The 20637-nt window shown below is 47.1% G+C and overlaps 3 protein-coding genes across 9 annotated transcripts; 2 read left to right on the top strand and 1 right to left on the bottom strand.

The window, feature by feature from the left end:
• Positions 1-224: 224 nt before the first annotated feature.
• Positions 225-12078, top strand: LOC119554045 (SRSF protein kinase 3). 7 transcript variants are annotated; one of them, XM_037864779.1, is made up of 8 exons: positions 225-1706; positions 5689-5910; positions 5975-6426; positions 6487-6809; positions 7049-7177; positions 9266-9370; positions 10276-10546; positions 10616-12078. In XM_037864779.1, exons 1-8 carry the CDS (start codon positions 811-813, stop codon positions 10810-10812), a joined length of 2595 nt encoding a protein of 864 aa, XP_037720707.1. In that variant the 5' UTR covers positions 225-810; the 3' UTR covers positions 10813-12078. The 7 variants fall into 7 exon arrangements, with proteins under 7 accessions (XP_037720707.1, XP_037720708.1, XP_037720705.1 ...); XM_037864775.1 differs by having other exon boundaries at positions 226-1706; positions 8819-9370; XM_037864778.1 differs by lacking the exon at positions 225-1706 and adding an exon at positions 4430-5602 and having other exon boundaries at positions 8819-9370.
• A 92-nt stretch (positions 12079-12170) lies between these two features.
• Positions 12171-15917, bottom strand: LOC119554044 (membrane-associated protein Hem). The gene is made up of 2 exons (XM_037864774.1): positions 14550-15917; positions 12171-14492 (listed from the first exon to the last, which is right to left on the bottom strand). Exons 1-2 carry the CDS (start codon positions 15727-15729, stop codon positions 12292-12294), a joined length of 3381 nt encoding a protein of 1126 aa, XP_037720702.1. The 5' UTR covers positions 15730-15917; the 3' UTR covers positions 12171-12291.
• A 563-nt stretch (positions 15918-16480) lies between these two features.
• LOC119553694 (isoleucine--tRNA ligase, cytoplasmic) lies at positions 16481-20616 on the top strand. The gene is made up of 6 exons (XM_037864249.1): positions 16481-16551; positions 16606-16750; positions 16811-18062; positions 18122-18972; positions 19037-19529; positions 19589-20616. The coding sequence occupies exons 2-6, from the start codon at positions 16608-16610 to the stop codon at positions 20537-20539; spliced, it is 3690 nt and encodes a 1229-aa protein (XP_037720177.1). The 5' UTR covers positions 16481-16551; positions 16606-16607; the 3' UTR covers positions 20540-20616.
• The last annotated feature ends 21 nt before the right edge of the window (positions 20617-20637 follow it).

The following is a 20637-nucleotide window of genomic DNA, read 5'->3' as shown; positions in this document are numbered from 1 at the left end:
GCATCCCCAAGTCGAATCAGCCCCGGAAAGCTCCACCAGGATGGTAAACAAACCGATTTCGGGGATGAACTTTCGACGGCGCCAGCTGACTGCAGTAGCTTTCACTCTCTCCGCTCTGGCTTTGTTTTGTTTTGGGGCAGTAACAGGCCACCGCCGGCACATGCGCTCTGCCCGCTCCCCGGACTCGCTGAACTTCGCCGCAGAGTTTTCCGCCTCAGAACCCGAAGGGCAGTCCGTCGGAGAGTTCGAGCAAAGTGCGGACAAAGGAGGAGACTTTTCCAGGCTGCTGCTCCGCTGCTGTGCTGCTCCTGTCGAAAACGCCAAGTGGAAAATGTGATGTGATGTGTTCGCTTTAATTGTCGAGGATAAATCAATTCCGCTGTTAACTGGATTACGGGCGCGTACCTGGCCGAAAGCTGGGGAGCGGAATCGAACAGGCCCAGTCGGAGGCAGGCCGTGGAAAAACCCCCATCGCGAACCAGTTCGTGGCAGTGTGTGTGTGGCTTTTCGCCTTACTTTTTTATGCGCAATTTGGGTTACAAAGCGAGAAAAACGCTGCTTAAAATGCATTAAAATGTTTTAGGCACGGGGCTTCATTGATTTTCCTACGCACAAAAGTATGTTACACGGTGTCCAAAGCAGGAACAAAGGAAGCAGGCCAGCGATGCGGACAAGGACGCGAGGAAGCTGCTTCTAGCTGCCCAGTAGTCACCAGGTCTAGGCGGAGGACCAGCCGCCGCGCAGATCAAGAAACTCATCCGGGCGGAGCCCAGCGGAGGCATCCTGGCGCCCGTACTGCCCAGTAGCGGCATGGCCGGCCTCGTCGGCGCCGCCAACGGCAAGCACCACCACCCACACCTCATCTCGCCCACCCATCACTCGTCATCCCTGCCGGCCGGCATATGCAGCAGTGACAGCGGCATCTCCACGCTGAGTGCCATCTCGCCCCCCCTCTCCACCTCGACCACGACGGCGTCCGGCGCAGGTGGCGGCGTGGGCGGAAGTGGCGGCAGTCCCCAGCTGCGCACCTCGCCGGCTCTGAGCATGTTGGGCAGCGCCACGGCGACGTCCAGCGGAAACAGCGCCTCCGCCGGTTGCGGTCTCACCGCCGGGATCCTGGGTCCGGCGGCCAGCATCGACCTGGGCAGCTCGCCGCTCTCGCACCGAAACTACAGCAACTCGCTGAAGGGCTTTAGCTTCCGGCGCAGCTTCGATGACAAGATCATCGCCCCGCCCTACCTGTCGCGCGCTCCCGCCTACGCCCACGGCATTCCCTATCCGCACTTTCACGCGCCCCAGTCAACGGCCTCCAACCCACACCACCTCCACCTGCATCACCACGGCAACGGCACTGCAGCGGCATCGGGTGCGGTAGCTGGAACGGGATCGGGAACGGGCGCCGGTGCCGGAGGACTCTACCAGCAGCCCCTCTCGCTGGCCACGATGACGGCGGCGCTGCCACTGGCGCCGCTGTACGGATCCCCCCTGTCGCTGCCGCTGACCTCGTCCCAGTCCACCACCAAGCTCTCCTACCGCGACGACTTTCTGCAGCAGATTGGCTACCTGCCAACGACGCGCATCTACAGCACCCCGACCAGCATCGTGGACGAGGACAAGGCCCAGCAGGACTTCCTCTCGCTGTCACTCTCCCCACCGCTCAACCGACGCCGGGACATGCCGGCCCTGCGCGGTCCTTTTGTCAGCCTGTAAGTACATCTATATTTATTCAGTCTCTTAAAATTAATAATTATAATTGCAATCGTTAGCTTTCGGCCAGAAATGTATGGTGACTTATACGTTCCACCATTAAAAATTGCAATTATCATTAAAAGAGCGTATAAGAGAGTCTATTTATAAGCAAAGTCGGAAAAGGTTTATAACTAGTAAGCACTAATCCTAGCAATCCTTAGAATTATAATATAATCTATTATATTTTCATTTTTTTTTTAAGTTTTCCTCTAAAATTTTATAAAAACCATTTAACAAACTTTTCTTGGTGTATGTAGTTTTCTAATCCTCAGTGCTTTGACTCGTATATCTTTAATAGGTTAATGGTTCAAGATGGGGTCTTCATCGTATTATTGTTTTGAGCAAAACTTTTTAAGATGAGTACAACTACATAGGCCACATATTTTAAAATGTCGGCAAACATCGGTTTTCTGTATAATTGGCTATAACACGGATCCTGTAGAGGATGGCACAGAAGATTGTATGGGACTTTTACTCAGTAGGACCCAATTATCACGGAAAAGTAAAAATGCTTTGAGAAAATTTTTGGCGTGTACCTGTGTTATTATGGATTTTTTTTCTGAAAAGCATTGCTTAATTTCAGCTTTCAAGTAACACAATTTAAGGCACTTTAGATAGGCTCACGTCAATGAGGTAAAATTACAAACGAGAAATGAAGCAGCATAATTCAAAGTTTTAAATGCAAGAGCTGACTTAAAACGTTTGAAAATGTATAAATCGACGGTTTTTAAATATGTATGCCTGTTTTCCCTGACTATTGATATCTCGATAGGTTTTGTAACATATTTATTTAAGGATATACATATAAACTTCTACTTGTAGAAGTTGTCCTTTCTTGTTATCATTCATTTCCCTCACATACGGATAAATTATGAAAATCAAGTATACGCTCTGTGTGTTTTACGTGTCTATCACATACGTAGCAAATAAATTCATCGAACTGTAACGAGCAGCCCCAATATCTGTGTCGGTGGCCGGCCAAGTGTCTGCGTTCCCACTGTGCGGGCACAGTGGGCCTCAGAAGGTGTCACTGGCCCAACGCGGAGCACTGTCGGTCGATCCCCTCCGTGCCACCGTGCGCTAAAATGGGATAACCATTCCACACACCACTTACTTACGTGGCATAGTTTTCCCGATTGCCAAGCGAACTCCCACCACCCTCCACCCACTAGTAATCCCACGCCGACCCCCCACAGCACTTTCCCCTGGCAGACCGCTCGGTTTGTTTACGTTTTTAATTTGCCTTAACCGCAAGTGGGCACCACGTGACGCCAGTGGCAACCAATGAGCACCCCTAACCCAGAGCCACGACCTCCCCCACAATCCCAAGAACTCGTTGCAATCGAGCAAAACGATGACGTTTCTCTGGCTCTAGATGCTCTGTTTTTGCACTGATTTTCTCAGCGATTTGTTGTTCTTATACGCTTCTATCGGCGTCTATAAATAATACTATGGAGAAGGCAGTGTCGAGTAAGGTGCGTCCGTGTGTGAGACGTAGGGTGACTCAGGGGCAAGCTTTTCCTTTAAAGGAGTCGTCATAGCTGCATAAGGAACAAAGGAAGTGCCAAGTTAGGAGGGGGTTGCGAAAATCAATAAAGTCTGGTTAGTCATTTTACGAACCTAAACATTTGCATACTGTGAGGGCGGCGGGGTGCCATTGCATTTTGGTGAATTTTTCAATTGCACCCGAACGCTCGAAACTACCTTTCGATGTGGTTTCGAAACCTTCTGGAATTCGAGGTATTTGAAATCCTGCTTGTCGAACACCCCTTTGCATGGCGATGGCAAACTTGGCACGGTGCCCAAGAAATCTCGAAGAACTTGATGATGATGTTGATGGGCCCCGCATATGTGTGTTCATGAGGCGGATTCTATCCTGGTGTGGTGCAGTCCATGACCGGCAAAGGCGTCGAACAACGAAGGCAACGACATCGACTTGATGAAGTACATTGGATAATGACGCCAGCAGATGTACACTGCGCGAAAAATTCGTTGTTTTGAAGTTACAAAAGACGTATACCTTCGTTAAAACAGAAGCGGGGGACATACAAACTATTTTATAAGTATTTGTTTTCCAAACGCAGGCCTAATAAATACATTTTTGGCAATAAGGATAACTGGAGACTAAATTAATAAAGCGGTTCAAATTATTCTTACTGTATGTCGATAGAGCTATGAAAACAAAAAACTATCAAATCTAAAATTTCTTATATCAGACAATTACTAAAGAAGTGGTTGACAAATAAAATGAGGATAAGGCATGCCCAAGATTGTATAAGTTTTTAAACGGATGACATGTTTTTGGCTTATAACAATAGATATCAAATCTTCTAAAGAATTATTAAACAAGAAAGAATGCTATCTTTGGAGAGTTGATATACCCCTGCAGCTTAGACTATGTCATGTAGTTCCTATGACAGATATACGATGTAGTTGTCTGATTTTGCTAACCCCAGAGTAGAAGAGAATATGATCAAAAGCAACAAGGCTATACATTTTAATTAAGGTTAAGGTCAGTTAAGAACGAAGTGTTCTAAAACCATTGAGTGTGTGCTTCACGGATTTTTCTCAATGTAGCACTCTGCGGAAAACTATCGGTGGCCACGGGTTCTAGGTGATCCGCACACAGTCACACTCGACCGGACCGGGGCAGGCTGGGGGAAAGGGGAGCGGACGGAGACTAAACTTAGTTGTGACAAAAAAACAACAGAACAGAACAGAAATAACAGAAAATACTCGCGCGAGTTGGAAACGGCTGCGCCTTGGCCGCTCAGGAAGAGGCGGCAAAAACAAAAGCGAAAAGCCATTTCGACATTCTCGCGGACGCAACTGAACGAATCGGACGAGCGAGGAAAGATACTCGCGCAGATACAGATACTTTTCATAATTCAGATTTTTCCGCCGTGCGATATATTTTATTTATTTACCCCGCCGGGCCATCGGGCCATTGTTATGTAAGGGGTGTGTGCAGCGTAGTGTTTGTGTTTCGACCAAACTCGTTCGGCGGTGTCCGTGATGCAAGTGGGGGCATAGAAAAGTCAAGGTCGCCACCCCGCCCACACGCACGCCCACCGCCCACAGCCACCCCGTTACTGCACCCGGGGGCCATGAGCGCGCGAATGCCTAGTCGGAAATCCAATTGTCGAAGCGAGCAGTGAAGCGAGTCAGAAATGGATGGCTGGGGGACGAACCGCGGCCTGGAGGAGGCCACCTGCCCCCTGGAGGCCAATGCCACGTTGGGCTTTGGATGGCAGTCGGCGCTGGTGGACCGCTGGATGGATCTCTACCCTGGCTATGTGCACCGCCTCCAGCTACTCGTATCGCTTGCCGGCAGGCTTCACCAGCTGGGCGGGCACATCCTGGCCACCCTCGGCCAGGATCCGATTTTCATGGGCGTGCTGCAGGGCAGCCTGCTGCTGCTCTTCCTCTACCTGATGCACCTCCTCCGGCTGTGGAGCTGCGGCGGCGGACCCGGGCAGCCACTGAACGCCACACCCGACGTGGCCAAGGAGCTGAGCTGCGACTTCAACTTCGTCACCGAGCAGGAGAAGCGGGCTGCTCAGGAGGCAGCCACGGAGGCCCTGCTGGAGGTGGAGGAGAAGAAGCGGCGCAAGCGGTTCACCAAGAAGCGCAACTGTGTCTCCGCCGGGCCCATCCTCATTGCCCTGCGTCACCAGTCTAAGCGGCCGAAGCACCATCGTCACGTGGCCCTGCTCTTCGAGCCCGTGACGCCCGGAGAAGTGATCCTGGATACATACTTGCCGCCGCGGGAGCAGCCGCTAACCATCAGGCTGCCCCAGGTGGCAGAGCCTGTCAAGGAAGAGGAAGCGGAAACGGAACATGCTGAGTTTATGTGGGTTTTCGGGGACCTGTTCTGTTATTACTCTTAGATAAGCATTACGAAAGCTGAGAACTAATCTCGAAAACCCCTCTTTGCAGATCGGAGCCCCGCGGAACCCTAAGCACGACTGATGAAATCTATCCGGATTCGTCCGACAGCAGTCTCTACGTTTCGGACGAGGAGCAGGAGGACGCATCCCAGTATTGCCGCGGAGGCTACCATCCGGTGGTCATTGGGGACATTTTCGACAATCGGTTTCGCGTGGTCCGAAAACTGGGCTGGGGGCACTTTTCCACTGTCTGGCTCTGCCGGGATCTCAAGTGAGTGATCAAGCCAAAGTCACATGTGACAAGGTTCATTCAACATTTCGTTTTTCTCCCGCAGAGACGAGAAGTACGTGGCCCTCAAGGTGGTCAAGAGTGCGCCTCACTACATAGAGACGGCAGCGGATGAGATAAGGCTGCTGGAGGCTATCCGCGACGCAGATCCCATGGACGTGAAGCGGGAGCGGATCGTGCGGCTGATGAACCACTTCACGGTGCGCGGCGTGAACGGGATGCACACCTGCCTGGTCTTCGAGGCCCTCGGCTGCAGCTTGTACAAGCTGATCGTAAAGAACAACTACCAGGGCCTGGCCATAGCCCAGGTGCGGAACATAATCCGCCAGGTTTTGGAGGGTCTGGACTACCTACACAGCAAGTGCAGCATCATCCACACGGACATAAAGCCGGAGAACATCCTGCTGGTGATCGACAATGCCGCGGCGATGAACCAGCAGATTGACGACGAGATCAACAGCCTGCGGGTGAAGGGGGCCGACTTCCCCGACTCCTACAGTAAGTACTACACCTTATTAAGGGGTCCGCGGCCTAAGATTCTTATACGCTCATCCGCAGTCAGTTCCATCGAGAAGCAGACCAAGTCGCGGGCCAAATGGCCTCTGATCGAGCCGAATGGGTCGACCAACACCAACACGAACACCAGCAACAGCACCGCGAACAACTCCAACTCGTCGACGCCGCTGGCCGCCGTGATCATGTCCTCGCTGGACAAGGAGGACACCAACACCACCACCTCGTCCACGCTCAATTCCAACACCACGTCCTCGCTGGCCTCGAAGTACTCCAGTCTGTTGGGAGACAGCGAGTGCAACGGAGGCCTCGGCGGATCAGCGAACCTGAACAACCGATACAGAGCCGAGAAGAAAATCACTGCCAAGGTAAGTCCGCTTCCACGCCGATTCACCAGGTCCCCAGGTGCGCGGTCGCCCCTGCTCCACACTCGAAAGCTCTGGCCAGGATTACCCGTTGCGGTGTGCATGGAAAGCATTTGCACTCGATATTGTGAACCCACCTGCAAACATACACTGCACAACTTCCAAAGGAACACGAAATTCTTATTACTTTTGTTCTTTTATTTTCGCGTTATCATTGCCTTTTGGTTTGACACTCGAATCAGTCTTCTGGGGATGGCGAGGAGGATGCCGAGTCCGACACCCTGGGCGAGCAGAGCACCATGGCCAGCGATACGCCCACCGATCCCGAGACCGAACGTGAACCAGAAGCCAGTCCCATCGCGGTCCCTGAGGTAAAGTGGGGATATTCCATAGTGGTGCTAGTCGTAGCCCGGTCCCTTGAGCCGTTCGATATTGTGTTTGACTTTGCTTTATACGTTTTGTTAAGAGGGGAACTTTGCCCTGCTGCTGTTTACCTTCTGTTTTTGATAATCGCTCTTGAGTTCGATTTTTTTTAACCACACCCACACTGATCCCACACGCTTTCTCTCGGCAATTATATCCTGGAACGAAAAGCCAAATGCTTAATTGATTGTGGGCATGGCCAGCTTTAAATGTTTATGTAACCTCTTTAATGCATACATAACTACTTGGTGTGAATTTACAGTTGCGGTCAAAGTATTGCCTTAAGAATATGTTACTTTAAATATTTAAAAAATGTTATCGTTAGGTTTGACTTCTAATAACGTTTTCATTTTTACAACGAAATGTTATATATATAGTTATGAAGTAGGGTCGGAAAGTATGTAACAGGTAGAAGGAAGCGTTTCCGAACCCATAAAGTATATATATTCTTGATCAGGAACTAGCCGAGTCGAGCTAGCCAGCTAGCAGCGAGTCTGTCTATCCGTTTGTCCGTCCGTATGAACGCTGAGATCTCGGAAACTATTACTATGTTTATGCTATGAATTTCATGCATTCTCGAATACATGAAATTATAATAGCCCCTGTTTATACAACACAGACAAATTCATGAAATGATATTAGTAAAGCTGTCAAATTTTTTGAATTTGATATAGAGCTCTATAGAGTAGTAGGCTGTGAAGTAGGTTGTGCCTCAACTTTTCATGCATTGGGACTGAATTCATAGTCAACTTTCGTGTGTTATCGAATTCATGAAATGGTGTTTATGCACACACGAATTTGCTCATTTCATGAATTGATTTCATGAAATAGGCATAGCATAAACACAGTATATAAAAGCTAAAAAGTTGGGATTTAGCATGGATGTTTTATATGAGTTACTCCTAGAGTAAAAAAGGTATTAATGTATATATATACGGTATATACTCTATATACGGGTCACTAGCTTTGTCGATCTAGCGATGTCCTTCCGTCCGTATGAATGCTAAGATCTCGGAAACTATAAAAGCTCTAAAACCTATAACGCTTAATACCTTTAAATAATAATTCAAATTTTTTGAACCTGAATTGTTTTGCGGATAGATTACGTGTAAATATATGTATCAAAGAGCAAGGTATAGGGAAGAGCCTAATTTGAAATTTTTAATTTGGCTACTCTTATCTTGCATAATATAAAACTAAATAAAAATAACTAAAAAATAATATTTTATTAAATATTTGTGAATTTATAAAATTTTTTTTTTTTTTGGCCGCAACAGTTTAAATAAATTTAGACTAGGTTAAGTTATTTTTTATGTGCAAAAAATGTCGTGCTTATATATATGTATATTTGCATCCAACCCCAAATGGAATGTCGAACAAGGTATTCCATGCGGATAACAATCACTCTTAGTCACCGTTGGGATTTCGACAGACAATCCCAGCTGTGACCACCGTGTTCTTTGTGTTTTGTTATATGCACCAACTAGTGAAACCTACAAAGAAGCAAACCAACATTGTGTATTCTTTTTCTTCCTTTCTTTGTGTGAACCAATTTATATGCAACATTACGCTATATACACACGATGCAGCTGCCCACCCCGAACTCCACCAACAGCTCCTGTCCATCCCACATCACCAATACGTTAGCCAAGTCCAAGATCAACTCGAATATTCTGAGCACGTGCACGTCCCTACCCAACGAATACAGCCTCACCAACACGAACACCAATAGAGATTCAAACACTGTCTCCACTTCCGCCCCTCCAAGTGCCACTCCCTCCTCCGCCTCTGCATCTGCCACGCCCCCCAGCACGTGCACGCCTTCGTTCACGCGTATAGCGCCTACTGCAACAGCTCCAACTACCAGTACTACCTGTACAACAACAGCCGCAAGCACTGAGCTCTATAATGGCGATCATACAACAATATGCACATCGACAACAACCAACGCGATATCCTCCGCGACAACAGCAACGTCGACCACGACAACAGCAATCGCTAAACTAAATGTCCATGCCAATGCCATTCCTTCGCAGAACCAGAGTCAAAGTAGCCAGAACAACACCTATACGATCCAGTCACTCATCAACAACAGCAACGTCCGTGTGAAGATCGCCGATTTGGGCAACGCCTGTTACGACGTAAGTATACTATATATGAGATAAAACCATTAGCGGCTTAAGTCCATTTTGGTCAATATGGTATTCTCCTTACCATATTGATAGTTAGGAACGGCTATCCCATCAGTATAGATATAGGCCCTCGGCTCATTTAATTAGACCGCTTATTATTCCCACTTATGCACTCGAAGACATAAATGCTCTATTATATTGATTCTATATAAAAACTTTCTTGATCAGGATCACTGGCCGACTCGATTTAGCCATGTCCTTCGGTTCGTCTGAAGTTTCCTTGAATAGAATTGCCTTTTGTGCAAATAGGAGCATATTTATTTTAAAATTGTTTAACAGATAGCCGTGTCAACAAATTTCATAATGGAGATATTACAGTACTTACTATCTTTGGTTGAGTACTTTTTAAAATCCAAAAAAAGACAATCATATTCTAAAATGACCCAATTTCATCTACAACTACTGTGGGCAAAAAGTATGGTAAAATTAAAAATCTTTATTTGTTCTTCTAAATAAATTTTATTCTCTTTAAAGTAAATTTTTTCCAATCCTCGAAACATTCCAAATAGTAGTAGAGCGGTATAGCCATCAGATCCTTTTTATCTCCTCAATCTGCTCGATACGCGTTCCCCGGAGTGGTATCTTGAGTATTCGTACACATGGAGAGAAATCAGGCGGACACAGTGTTGTTGCCCATAGTTCTGGTCTTGGTAGAAGAATTGCTTTACGCAAACGACGCATAACGCTCAAATAATATTCTCTATTTACAGTTTGGCCGGGTGGAAGGAAAAAAAAATTTCCCTTACTTTTGCCCACAGTAGTAGGTCATTAATCAAATGCGAGTAGTATTCTCCTTAGTGACGTATACTCCACGTGAAATAAACCCAACTTAACACCATTGCTTTTATCGCCAGTACCATCACTTCACTGAGGACATTCAGACGCGTCAGTACCGGTCGATCGAGGTGCTGCTGGGAGCGCCGTACAATTATACCGCCGACATATGGAGCACCGCCTGCCTGGCCTTTGAGCTGGCCACGGGCGACTATCTGTTCGACCCCCACGCCGGCGAGTCTTACAGCCGAGACGAGGACCACTTGGCGCACATTGTCGAGCTGCTGGGCTCCATACCGCAATCGGTGATCCTGCGGGGCAAGCATGGCCTGAAGTATTTCACCAGCTATGGTAGGCACTCAATAGTGTGAATCCAATGGATTGATTAGGTAATAACCCCTACTCTATTTTCTATTGCAGGAAGCCTGAGGAACATCACCAAGCTGAAGCCCTGGAGTCTGATGAACGTGCTGGTGGAGAAGTACGACTGGGACCCGGTGGAGGCCAAGAAGTTCTCCGACTTTCTTCTGCCCATGCTCGAGTACAATCCAGTCATCCGCGCTTCGGCGGCGGAGTGCCTGCAGCATCCGTGGCTGGAGCAGGAGGAGTTCGTCTAGGAGGCTCATAAGATCGCGAAGACGCTAGAGAGACAACAGACACAGGCACACTTAAATAATACATACATAACATACGTATTTCGTACTCGTATTGTATTCTAGGCTTAACTTTTATATGCAAACCAATTTGTCGTAAAGAGAAATAATATATGTACGTTAGCAAGAAAATCCGATGGAGGAAGTTAGCATTAGAGGACCCGATACACACACCTCATACACATACGATATGTGAAGAGGACGTTCCGCGTGGAATTTTTTAAGCTTTTTAATTTTTGTACTCGAGAGCTTTAAAATGTAATTACTAAAGAAGCGATTTTATTTTTAACGACGAAGCAAACGCGAGAAGTTGCGCAAAATGTTTTTCAAGTTTTAATTTCGTCAACGTGCATATAAGTATATACATACATACATATATATTTTTTATTAAACGAGAAACAAGTGAAACCAAAACAAAAGACAATGACGACAATTTTTAAGTCAACAGATGCCTAAACTGACTGACTGAAAAGGAATACATTTTCATGCAAAACCAAATAAAACCAACAAATGAAACATGCTAAATAAATTATACGAACTAGACAAATATTCAGAATCACATAATTCATAATACCTTCTATAAAATTAATAAAGTGGTATGTGTATAATTAACGAAACCCAATTGTAGATATCAAGAATGTTCAACACAAAAATACAGATGAAAATTTAAATATTGACAGCTTTTTAGCAGCGTGTAGTGATTTTGGTACATTTAACCGAAACTTATTGTAGATCCTTAAGCCTAAGTTGGATACGAGCCGATTTTCGAGAAGTGTTTTCCTATCAGTTTTCAGTTTGCAATGTTTATTATTTAACGTAACATTTACAAATTTTCCCAGCATCCGTGAAATTGATCCAATCCCAGGTCACATAAATTAAGAGAATAAAACAATAAAACACAAAAGTCTTTGTATCGGAATTGAAAACTCGAAATCGAAATTTAAATACTACCAATGATAATTAAAGAGAAATCACATTACCGAAAATCGAAAACATATTTTACTACTTGCCTACAAGTATTTGTACACAAGCCTACAAAGTAATAATGAACGTGACCAAATAATTTAATATTGTGGAAGATTTTTCCCTTAAACACATATTTAATATACACAAACATGGGCGGATGTGTCCAAATAAAATGTAACAGAAAGTTAAGCGGAGAAGCTGCACGTTCGAGGGAGTGGGCACATATTTCAATAAGCCGAAATAAAGAATATACATACCGATCAAGAGATAACATACATTTATCGTTGCTTCTTCATTTTGGTTTATATAAGCACTTTATTCGAAGTTGTACGAGTATAAAAATGCAGTGTCTAGAATACATTAGGGTATGTTTAACAGTTTTAAAGTATATTAGATTAGCATAGTGATCGACAGTCGATCGGCGGATAAACTACATAAGCATTATTGGGAATACACAGGCGCAGATCAACTCCGATTTTAGAGTGCCAGTCCCAAAATCTGTTCCTGTTTGTAAACGCCATGGTACGCGTTGCGTATGAGTACGTAGGGAAAGCAGGACTCCAGCAGATCCATTGTGAGGAAGGGCGATTGCTTGACGATTTCGTCGAGCAGCAAATAGATGGACTCCCGGTTTCGAGTAGCCTCTTTGTCGGACTCCTGGCCCAAGCGGAGCAGGGAAGAACTGGCCAGAGCAAGGAACTCCTTCATGCGGTCTTCCATGTCGCTCTGCCCGCAGATGGTGAACAAGGCTCCGAAGATGTTGTTGATTGCCGCCGCCATGCAGTGCGTGTTGTTCGAGTGGCCATCGATGGTGGCCCTGTAGAAGGAATTTTCGTTCCTGGCCAGTTTTGGTATAGACACGGCCACAAAGACCATCAGCAGACAGGCAGTGAGATGCTCACCTTCGTCAAACTCTGGTTTCTTTGATTTTAGCGTAGTGGCCAGAGTGGGATCCACCTTGCAGAGCAGTCCGGCCGCTGAGGCCATCTCGGAGGCAACCCGAATCTGGTCTCCTCCGGGCAAATGTTCCTGGAAGTCCTTCACAGAACTAAGAAGGAAGGGTATGCGCTTGTCCAGAACATCAACAAGCGCCTCGTGCACCAGATTGCGGAAGCAAATTATCACTCCAATGATAGTCATGCGCTGCAGCACGCGGTCCACGTCCTGCAACCGCTTGAATTGCTCCTTCATCACTTCAGGTTTGTCAAAGCTGGTGCGCAGTGTGATGAGAACCTCCTTGTTGGTGCCCACCAGCGACTTCAGCTCCTGCACCTGGTTGGCTATGTGCCACATAAGTGTTTCATTCAATGTTTTGATCCCATAGGGTCCCACAAGTTCTGCTAGTGCTCGCAGCTCGTTGAGATCGGAGAATTCCTGCGGGTTGAACGGAACCCACCCCTCGGGCGAGATGGGCACAAATGCCTTTTGGTTAATGGAGAATACAATGTTGCCAGCAGATACTCGTCTTAGCAGAACCTCACTGTACCAGGTGTTGTACAAAGCGGCGATAGTCTTCTCACCGTGAGAGTCCAAAGCTTGCGTTTGCTGCAGGAGACAGTTGTTAAAGACTCGTGTTATGTCAATGTGCACGTAGTTCTCCACGGTTTGCAGCACGTTCATGTAGGCTCGAACACTGGCTAGCAGCTCCGAAGGCTTGGCGATCTCCATTGTCTCCTGGTTAAACATAACCATGCCCACAAGATCCCGGGAGAACCGGTGCTCCAGGTTTTGGCAGAGGTACTCGCGTGGGGCGAAAGCGAACTCCCACACGTTGACAGTGGGGCAATAATTGATTGCAAAACAGAGCTCCGTCAAGGCCATGTGGAGCTTGTCCATAGTCGTCAGATCCTCCCGCGTCTTTCGGTACGACTCATCACCCGGCTTTCGGATGTCGTCGAAATGCTTTGATTTCGATTTGTCCTTTTTCTTACGGGCAGACTGTACGGAAAGGATCTTAGCACAGTGCTTGGGCAGTAGAGCGTCTGCCATGGTGCACTGCTCGTCGCAAATTGTGGTAATAATGTTTTTAGCCTCCTTCGCCATTTCCTCCAAGAAGATGTTGACCACGCTGAGTGACCTCTCTCGAATGTGGTGTCGCTCCTCCGGGCACATTTCGTGCGTGCAGTTTTGGAAGTGACTACATATCAAGGGAAAGGCTATGATATAGCGGTTCTGAGCAGGGAACTCCAAGCACATGTGGAATTGGTCATCAAACATTTTGTTATAGAAGCAGAATATGCTCAGATCCGAGGTCTCAACCAGTATTTCGTCTAAATTATCAACAACACGAGTGTGGAAAACCATTGAATCCAGAAGACGGGCCAGTTCCGCATGCTCTGCAATCCTTAGCGCAGCTTTACCAACACTCATGTACGTTTGAAGGCGGAACCAGTCCAGCCGAAATGGCCGGAAGTAAAACAGCTCGTTGTCCTCAACCTGCTTCACTGTCAGACCTGCGGCCGTGTTGTACAGCGAACTGAAGATTATACTCTCGTCTTCCGGACACATTTGTAAGCTTTGCATTCGAATGTTTAGATCCGTGGCATCAAATCCAGATAAGTATTGCACGTAGTACCGCTGCATTACCTGGCTATATTTACGCACCAGAGCGCGGAGTTCCTCCATGTGGAAAAGAAGCTCCGGTAGCTGCCGGTCCACAAGATCCTCATTACTCTTTCCTGTTAAAAATAATTGTAGTAATAATAACAGTTAAACATATAAAGCAGTACACTAACCTTTGTTTTTAAGCAGCGGCGGATTGTCGTTGTGTCTTAACAGCCAGAGGATCTCGTCGCGCGCTAAGCAAAGACCGATGAAAATAAATATTGCCTTAGGTCCCAGCAAACCTGGTTGGTCCGTCATTATAAGGGCTAGCTCCTTTAAGGCTGTTCGCAAGAACTTGCGTCGCTCTCGATGCATCAAAGCTGCTTTTTGGACCGCCGTGTTGTAGGTTTCCTTGACTTCGCCAATTCGCTTGCTATAGCCCTTAATACCGTCGAAGGTGGCCTGAATATACTGGTGGATTTGCAAAACCTCGTCCCGGAACAGTGCCACAACCCAACTAGACTCCAGGGCCGAAAGCCAGATTTTGTTAACTTCCGGGTACTGTCCCAGCATTTGGTGGTTCAGTAGCAGGCCGAAGATTATCCAGCGGTCCATTGCCTCCAGGGAAATGTACTCGCAGGACATGGTGTCCGTGCGGACTGCCTTAAGGAGAATGGCCGGGTTGCCGACCAGACTGAGCTTCTGCATCTCCCTCCATTTGTCTGCGGGTAGATTTCGCAGTGCATATATGGATGTCAGCGATCGAAGCGCACTTGTTAGCAAGCGCTGGTGGGGAATGAATTCCTCTGCCAGCTTTTTGAGCGGAACCTCGTAGTCCAGGATCATCTGTCCCAGGCGGGGGAAGCCCGTGTCGGCCTGGTTGTTCTGCAGCTCGTAGGCGGCATTGTAAAGACCCAGCACCGCCTTGCGATCCTCGACCCTGGACAGAACGATCATCAGGGACACGTAGGTCACCACCAAGTCCAGGTAGTACTTGGTCAGCTCGAAATTCAGCGTGATGTCCAGGTGGATCTGGCAGGCGTCCATCGTGGTGAGCAGCTCGCACACATTGTCCTTAAAGTCCAGCAGATCCACGAATGTGTGGTAGTATAGGGACAGCGACTTTATGATCTCCGCCTTTATGTTCACAATGGCATTCAGGCCCTTGACGTCGATGTTGGGGAATCGCTTCACAATAAACTTGATGCTCGACTCCAGCGACTTCTCCGAGAGGAAGCCCGGCTTCGATTTGGTGTCGCCGCAGGCCTTCTTAATGTTGTAAATCCGAGTCAGAATTCCCAGGCCGCGGTCATTTAAGATGATTAGTTTCTCAGCTATCTTCTGCTGGTTCGGAAAAATTGGGCGTGCCATGTCCGCTGACTGTTGGCGACGACGAGTGGCTGAAAGCGACTTTCCGGTGAAGCCCAGAACACAAATTTGTGCTGGCGAACTTTTTTGGCAAGCGATAAGCCCTAATCTGCCCGTAACGTATACTTTTCAGATTGTTAAATTGACCAAAAAAGAGCGACACAAAAGTGTACACATTACTCTTCTTCTTATTTTCGGGCTAGTGATGCGTTAGGGTCCGCTACTGACGATATACAACCATCGATAAAATATAGCTGAAATTTTGGAGATTTTATTTTCAGTTACTTACGGTATTCCACATTTTTAAATTATTAAAACAATCTATTTATCAACTCTTTTTACTAATTTATTTACAAATCTGTTATCTCATACTAGAGTGGACTATATAACAAGAACTTTTATAATTGTTCCATTAATTGTGGATTTATAGTCATAGACAACTTGACATTGAGGGACTCTTCATAAACCGAATTATTTCAGCTATCGTTTCTCACGTAATCTAATTTGCAGAAAAAATTGCATTGAACAAAATGTTGTATAGTTTTTCAATGGGCAAATTTATTTTATTGCATGTAATATCGCTAAATTTGGTGCCCATATTCACAATTGGCAAAACATTTTGATACCATAATGTTGCCATAAAACGATTATAAGTGTATATTAAGCTTTTTGTTCAGTGTATGTTTTTGTCAGCTGATACTGACTATCGATATCAGCAGCCGATGACCGGCGGAGCGATCCGAGGAACCACTAGTTCCATACCATAGTGCACGTTGTGTGCCACGCAAAAATCGCCGCAAATTGGTTTGATTTCTGATATAAAAGGTGGGCGAATAGGCATTGAAAGTTTATAAATAATTCAACGGTGCATTTTGACAGCCATGGAAAAGAAACTGGAGCGCAGCGACGTTTGCCGAGTGCCGGAGAACATCAATTTCCCCGCCGAGGAGGAGAACGTACTGCAGCAGTGGCGTGCCGAAAATATCTTTGAAAAGTGCAGCCAGCTGTCGAAGGGAAAGCCCAAGTAAGTGTCGCAGCCGATTGCATCAGACAATTGCTAATCTGTGTGCGATTTGTCACCCAGATACACTTTCTACGATGGACCGCCCTTCGCCACCGGGCTGCCCCACTACGGACACATCCTGGCCGGCACCATCAAGGACATCGTCACGCGGTACGCCTACCAGCAGGGATACCATGTGGACCGCCGTTTCGGCTGGGATTGCCATGGCCTGCCCGTGGAGTTCGAGATCGACAAGTTGCTGAACATCCGGGGTCCCGAGGACGTGGCCAAGATGGGAATTGCCGCCTACAACGCGGAGTGCCGGAAGATCGTTATGAGGTACGCCGATGAGTGGGAGAACGTGGTGACGCGCGTGGGTCGCTGGATCGACTTCAAGAACGACTACAAGACCTTGTACCCGTGGTACATGGAGTCCATTTGGTGGATCTTCAAGCAACTCTTCGACAAGGGACTTGTCTACCAGGGCGTGAAGGTTATGCCCTACTCCACCGCCTGCACAACGTCGCTGTCCAACTTTGAGGCCAACCAGAACTATAAGGAGGTCGTGGACCCTTGTGTGGTGATTGCCCTGGAGGCCGTTTCGCTGCCCAATACATTCTTCCTGGTGTGGACCACCACGCCATGGACACTGCCCTCCAACTTTGCGTGCTGCGTCCACCCGACTATGACCTATGTGAAGGTGCGCGACGTGAAGAGCGACCGATTCTTCGTTCTCGCCGAGTCGCGCCTCTCTTACGTCTACAAGACGGAGGCGGAGTATGAGGTAAGGGACAGGTTCGCAGGCAAAACCTTAAAGGATCTGCACTACAAGCCGCTGTTCCCGTACTTCGCGAAACGCGGAGCAGAAGTGAAAGCTTACCGCGTCCTGGTCGACGAGTACGTCACCGAGGATTCCGGAACGGGTATCGTGCACAATGCGCCGTACTTCGGCGAGGACGATTATCGCGTATGCCTGGCGGCGGGACTCATCACAAAGTCCAGCGAGGTGCTCTGCCCAGTCGACGAGGCTGGACGGTTCACCAAGGAGGCCAGCGACTTTGAGGGCCAGTACGTGAAGGACGCAGACAAGCAAATTATGGCTGCGTTGAAGGCTCGGGGAAACTTGGTTTCCAGCGGCCAGGTGAAGCATAGCTACCCATTCTGCTGGCGGTCAGACACACCGCTAATATATAAGGCTGTGCCTTCTTGGTTTGTGCGTGTCGAGCACATGTCAAAAAATCTGCTGGACTGCAGTTCCCAAACGTACTGGGTTCCCGACTTCGTAAAGGAAAAACGATTTGGCAACTGGCTGAAAGAGGCTAGAGATTGGGCTGTGAGTATAGAAAATTTAACTCTCTTTGCTTTCTTACTTAATGAAACACATTCTATCAGATCTCCCGCAATCGCTACTGGGGTACGCCGATTCCTATCTGGAGGTCTCCCAATGGGGAAGAGACCGTGGTTATTGGCAGCATTAGGCAGTTGGCCGAGCTGTCTGGCGTTCAGGTTGAGGATCTGCATCGTGAAAGCATCGATCACATTGAGATACCATCGGCAGTCCCCGGAAACCCGCCACTGCGTCGCATAGCTCCGGTTTTTGATTGCTGGTTTGAATCTGGTTCAATGCCTTTCGCACAACAGCACTTCCCGTTCGAGAACGAGAAGGACTTCATGAACAATTTCCCGGCCGACTTCATAGCAGAGGGCATAGATCAGACCCGCGGCTGGTTCTACACGCTTCTTGTGATTTCGACGGCACTGTTTAACAAGGCACCGTTCAAGAACCTTATTGCTAGTGGGTTGGTTTTGGCCGCTGATGGTCAGAAGATGTCGAAGCGCAAGAAGAACTATCCCGATCCCATGGAGGTAGTTCATAAATATGGAGCGGATGCCCTTCGACTGTACCTAATCAATTCACCCGTGGTGAGGGCTGAAAGTCTGCGCTTTAAGGAAGAAGGAGTACGCGACATTATCAAGGATGTATTTTTGCCCTGGTATAATGCTTACCGTTTCTTACTGCAAAACATCGTGCGCTATGAGAAGGAGGACTTGGCCGGAAAAGGACAATACACTTATGAGCGTGAACGCCATTTGAATAATATGGATAAGGCATCCGTAATTGATGTGTGGATTTTGTCCTTTAAAGAGTCTTTGTTGGAGTTCTTTGCTACCGAGATGAAAATGTATCGTCTGTACACAGTCGTGCCCAGGTTGACAAAGTTTATTGATCAACTAACCAACTGGTACGTTTATTCGTTCTTCACTAGTCTATTAAGGTATACCAAAATCTTCGCTATTTTTCAACAGGTATGTGCGTCTTAACCGCCGTCGTATCAAGGGTGAATTGGGAGCTCAGCAATGCATCCAATCACTGGACACCCTGTACGATGTTCTATACACAATGGTCAAAATGATGGCTCCTTTCACGCCCTATCTTACGGAATATATATTCCAGAGGTTGGCATTGTTCCAGCCACCGGGCTCCCTGGAGCACGCTGACTCAGTTCACTACCAGATGATGCCCGTCAGTCAGAGCAAGTTTATTCGGAGCGATATTGAACGCTCGGTTGCTTTGATGCAATCAGTCGTCGAGCTGGGTCGTGTAATGCGGGATCGAAGAACCTTGCCCGTTAAGTATCCAGTTTCGGAGATCATCGTTATTCACAAGGATCCACAAACCCTCGAAGCTATTAAGAGTTTGCAGGACTTCATTCTAAGCGAACTTAATGTTCGCAAACTAACGCTGAGCTCCGACAAGGAAAAGTATGGTGTCTCATTGAGAGCAGAGCCTGACCACAAGGTTTGTTTTATAGAGACTTTATTCGTTTGTATAAAGCTAATGATTCATTGTTTTCTCAGGCGCTGGGGCAGCGGCTTAAGGGCAATTTTAAGGCGGTTATGGCCGCAATTAAGGCTCTGAAGGATGATGAAATTCAGAAGCATGTTTCGCAGGGTTACTTCAACATCCTGGATCAAAGAATAGAACTCGACGAAGTTCGCATAATTTACTGCACCTCTGAGCAAGTGGGAGGGAACTTTGAAGCCCACAGCGACAATGAAGTTTTGGTGCTGTTGGACATGACGCCAAACGAAGAGTTGCTTGAAGAAGGCTTGGCTCGTGAGGTTATTAACCGAGTCCAGAAATTGAAGAAGAAGGCTCAACTTATACCGACTGATCCAGTTCTTATTTTCCATGAGCTTACTGCCGACCAAAAAGCTAAGAAGGAAATCCTTGAGGCTCAGGCTCAGCTTACAAAAGTTCTAGCTAGCTATGCAACTATGATCAAGACGGCTGTTAAGTCTGAGTTTGCTCCATATTCATCTGAGCAGGCAGCCAAGAAACGATTAATAGCTAGCGAGCTTGTTGATCTTAAAGGAGTTCCCTTAAAGTTGACCATTTGTTCCACCGAGGAATTGCAGCTTCCTAGTCTGCCTTGGTTAAATGTATCCTTGGCCGAAGACCTTAACCCACGATTTGGAAACAGCAATAAAGGGTCTCTATTTCTGCAGCACAATGTTACCAAGGAGATTATCTCACTGCCTACGCTTCGCAGCGAGCTAGAGCATTTGTTTGGACTATATGGAGTCAACTTCATTATCTATGTTGTAGACCAGCAAAATAAGATTACCGAATTGAAGTCCATCGATAAGAACCTCAGTGGAAAGTTGTTGGTTCTAGCTCGCAGTCAGGACGCACTGAAACAGTCAGCGGGCTACGAAATATCACCGGCTCCTTTTTCTAAATTTGTGAACCAGCCTTCAGGAAATGCTATCTTTACGGAAAACCCCTTGGGACGCATCTTATGTTAAACTATGTACTTTTTGGTATTTAATGGAAAACGAAAATAAAATATACGCTGTCAACTTTTTTAAAAAGTTGTAAACCATTTTTACCGACATGAAATATG

Source organism: Drosophila subpulchrella, chromosome 3L, assembly GCF_014743375.2.
Source record: "Drosophila subpulchrella strain 33 F10 #4 breed RU33 chromosome 3L, RU_Dsub_v1.1 Primary Assembly, whole genome shotgun sequence".
Taxonomy (NCBI): Eukaryota; Metazoa; Arthropoda; class Insecta; order Diptera; family Drosophilidae; genus Drosophila; species Drosophila subpulchrella.
Note: the sequence above shows the minus strand (reverse complement) of the source record. Positions and strands in the feature narration are given on the sequence as shown.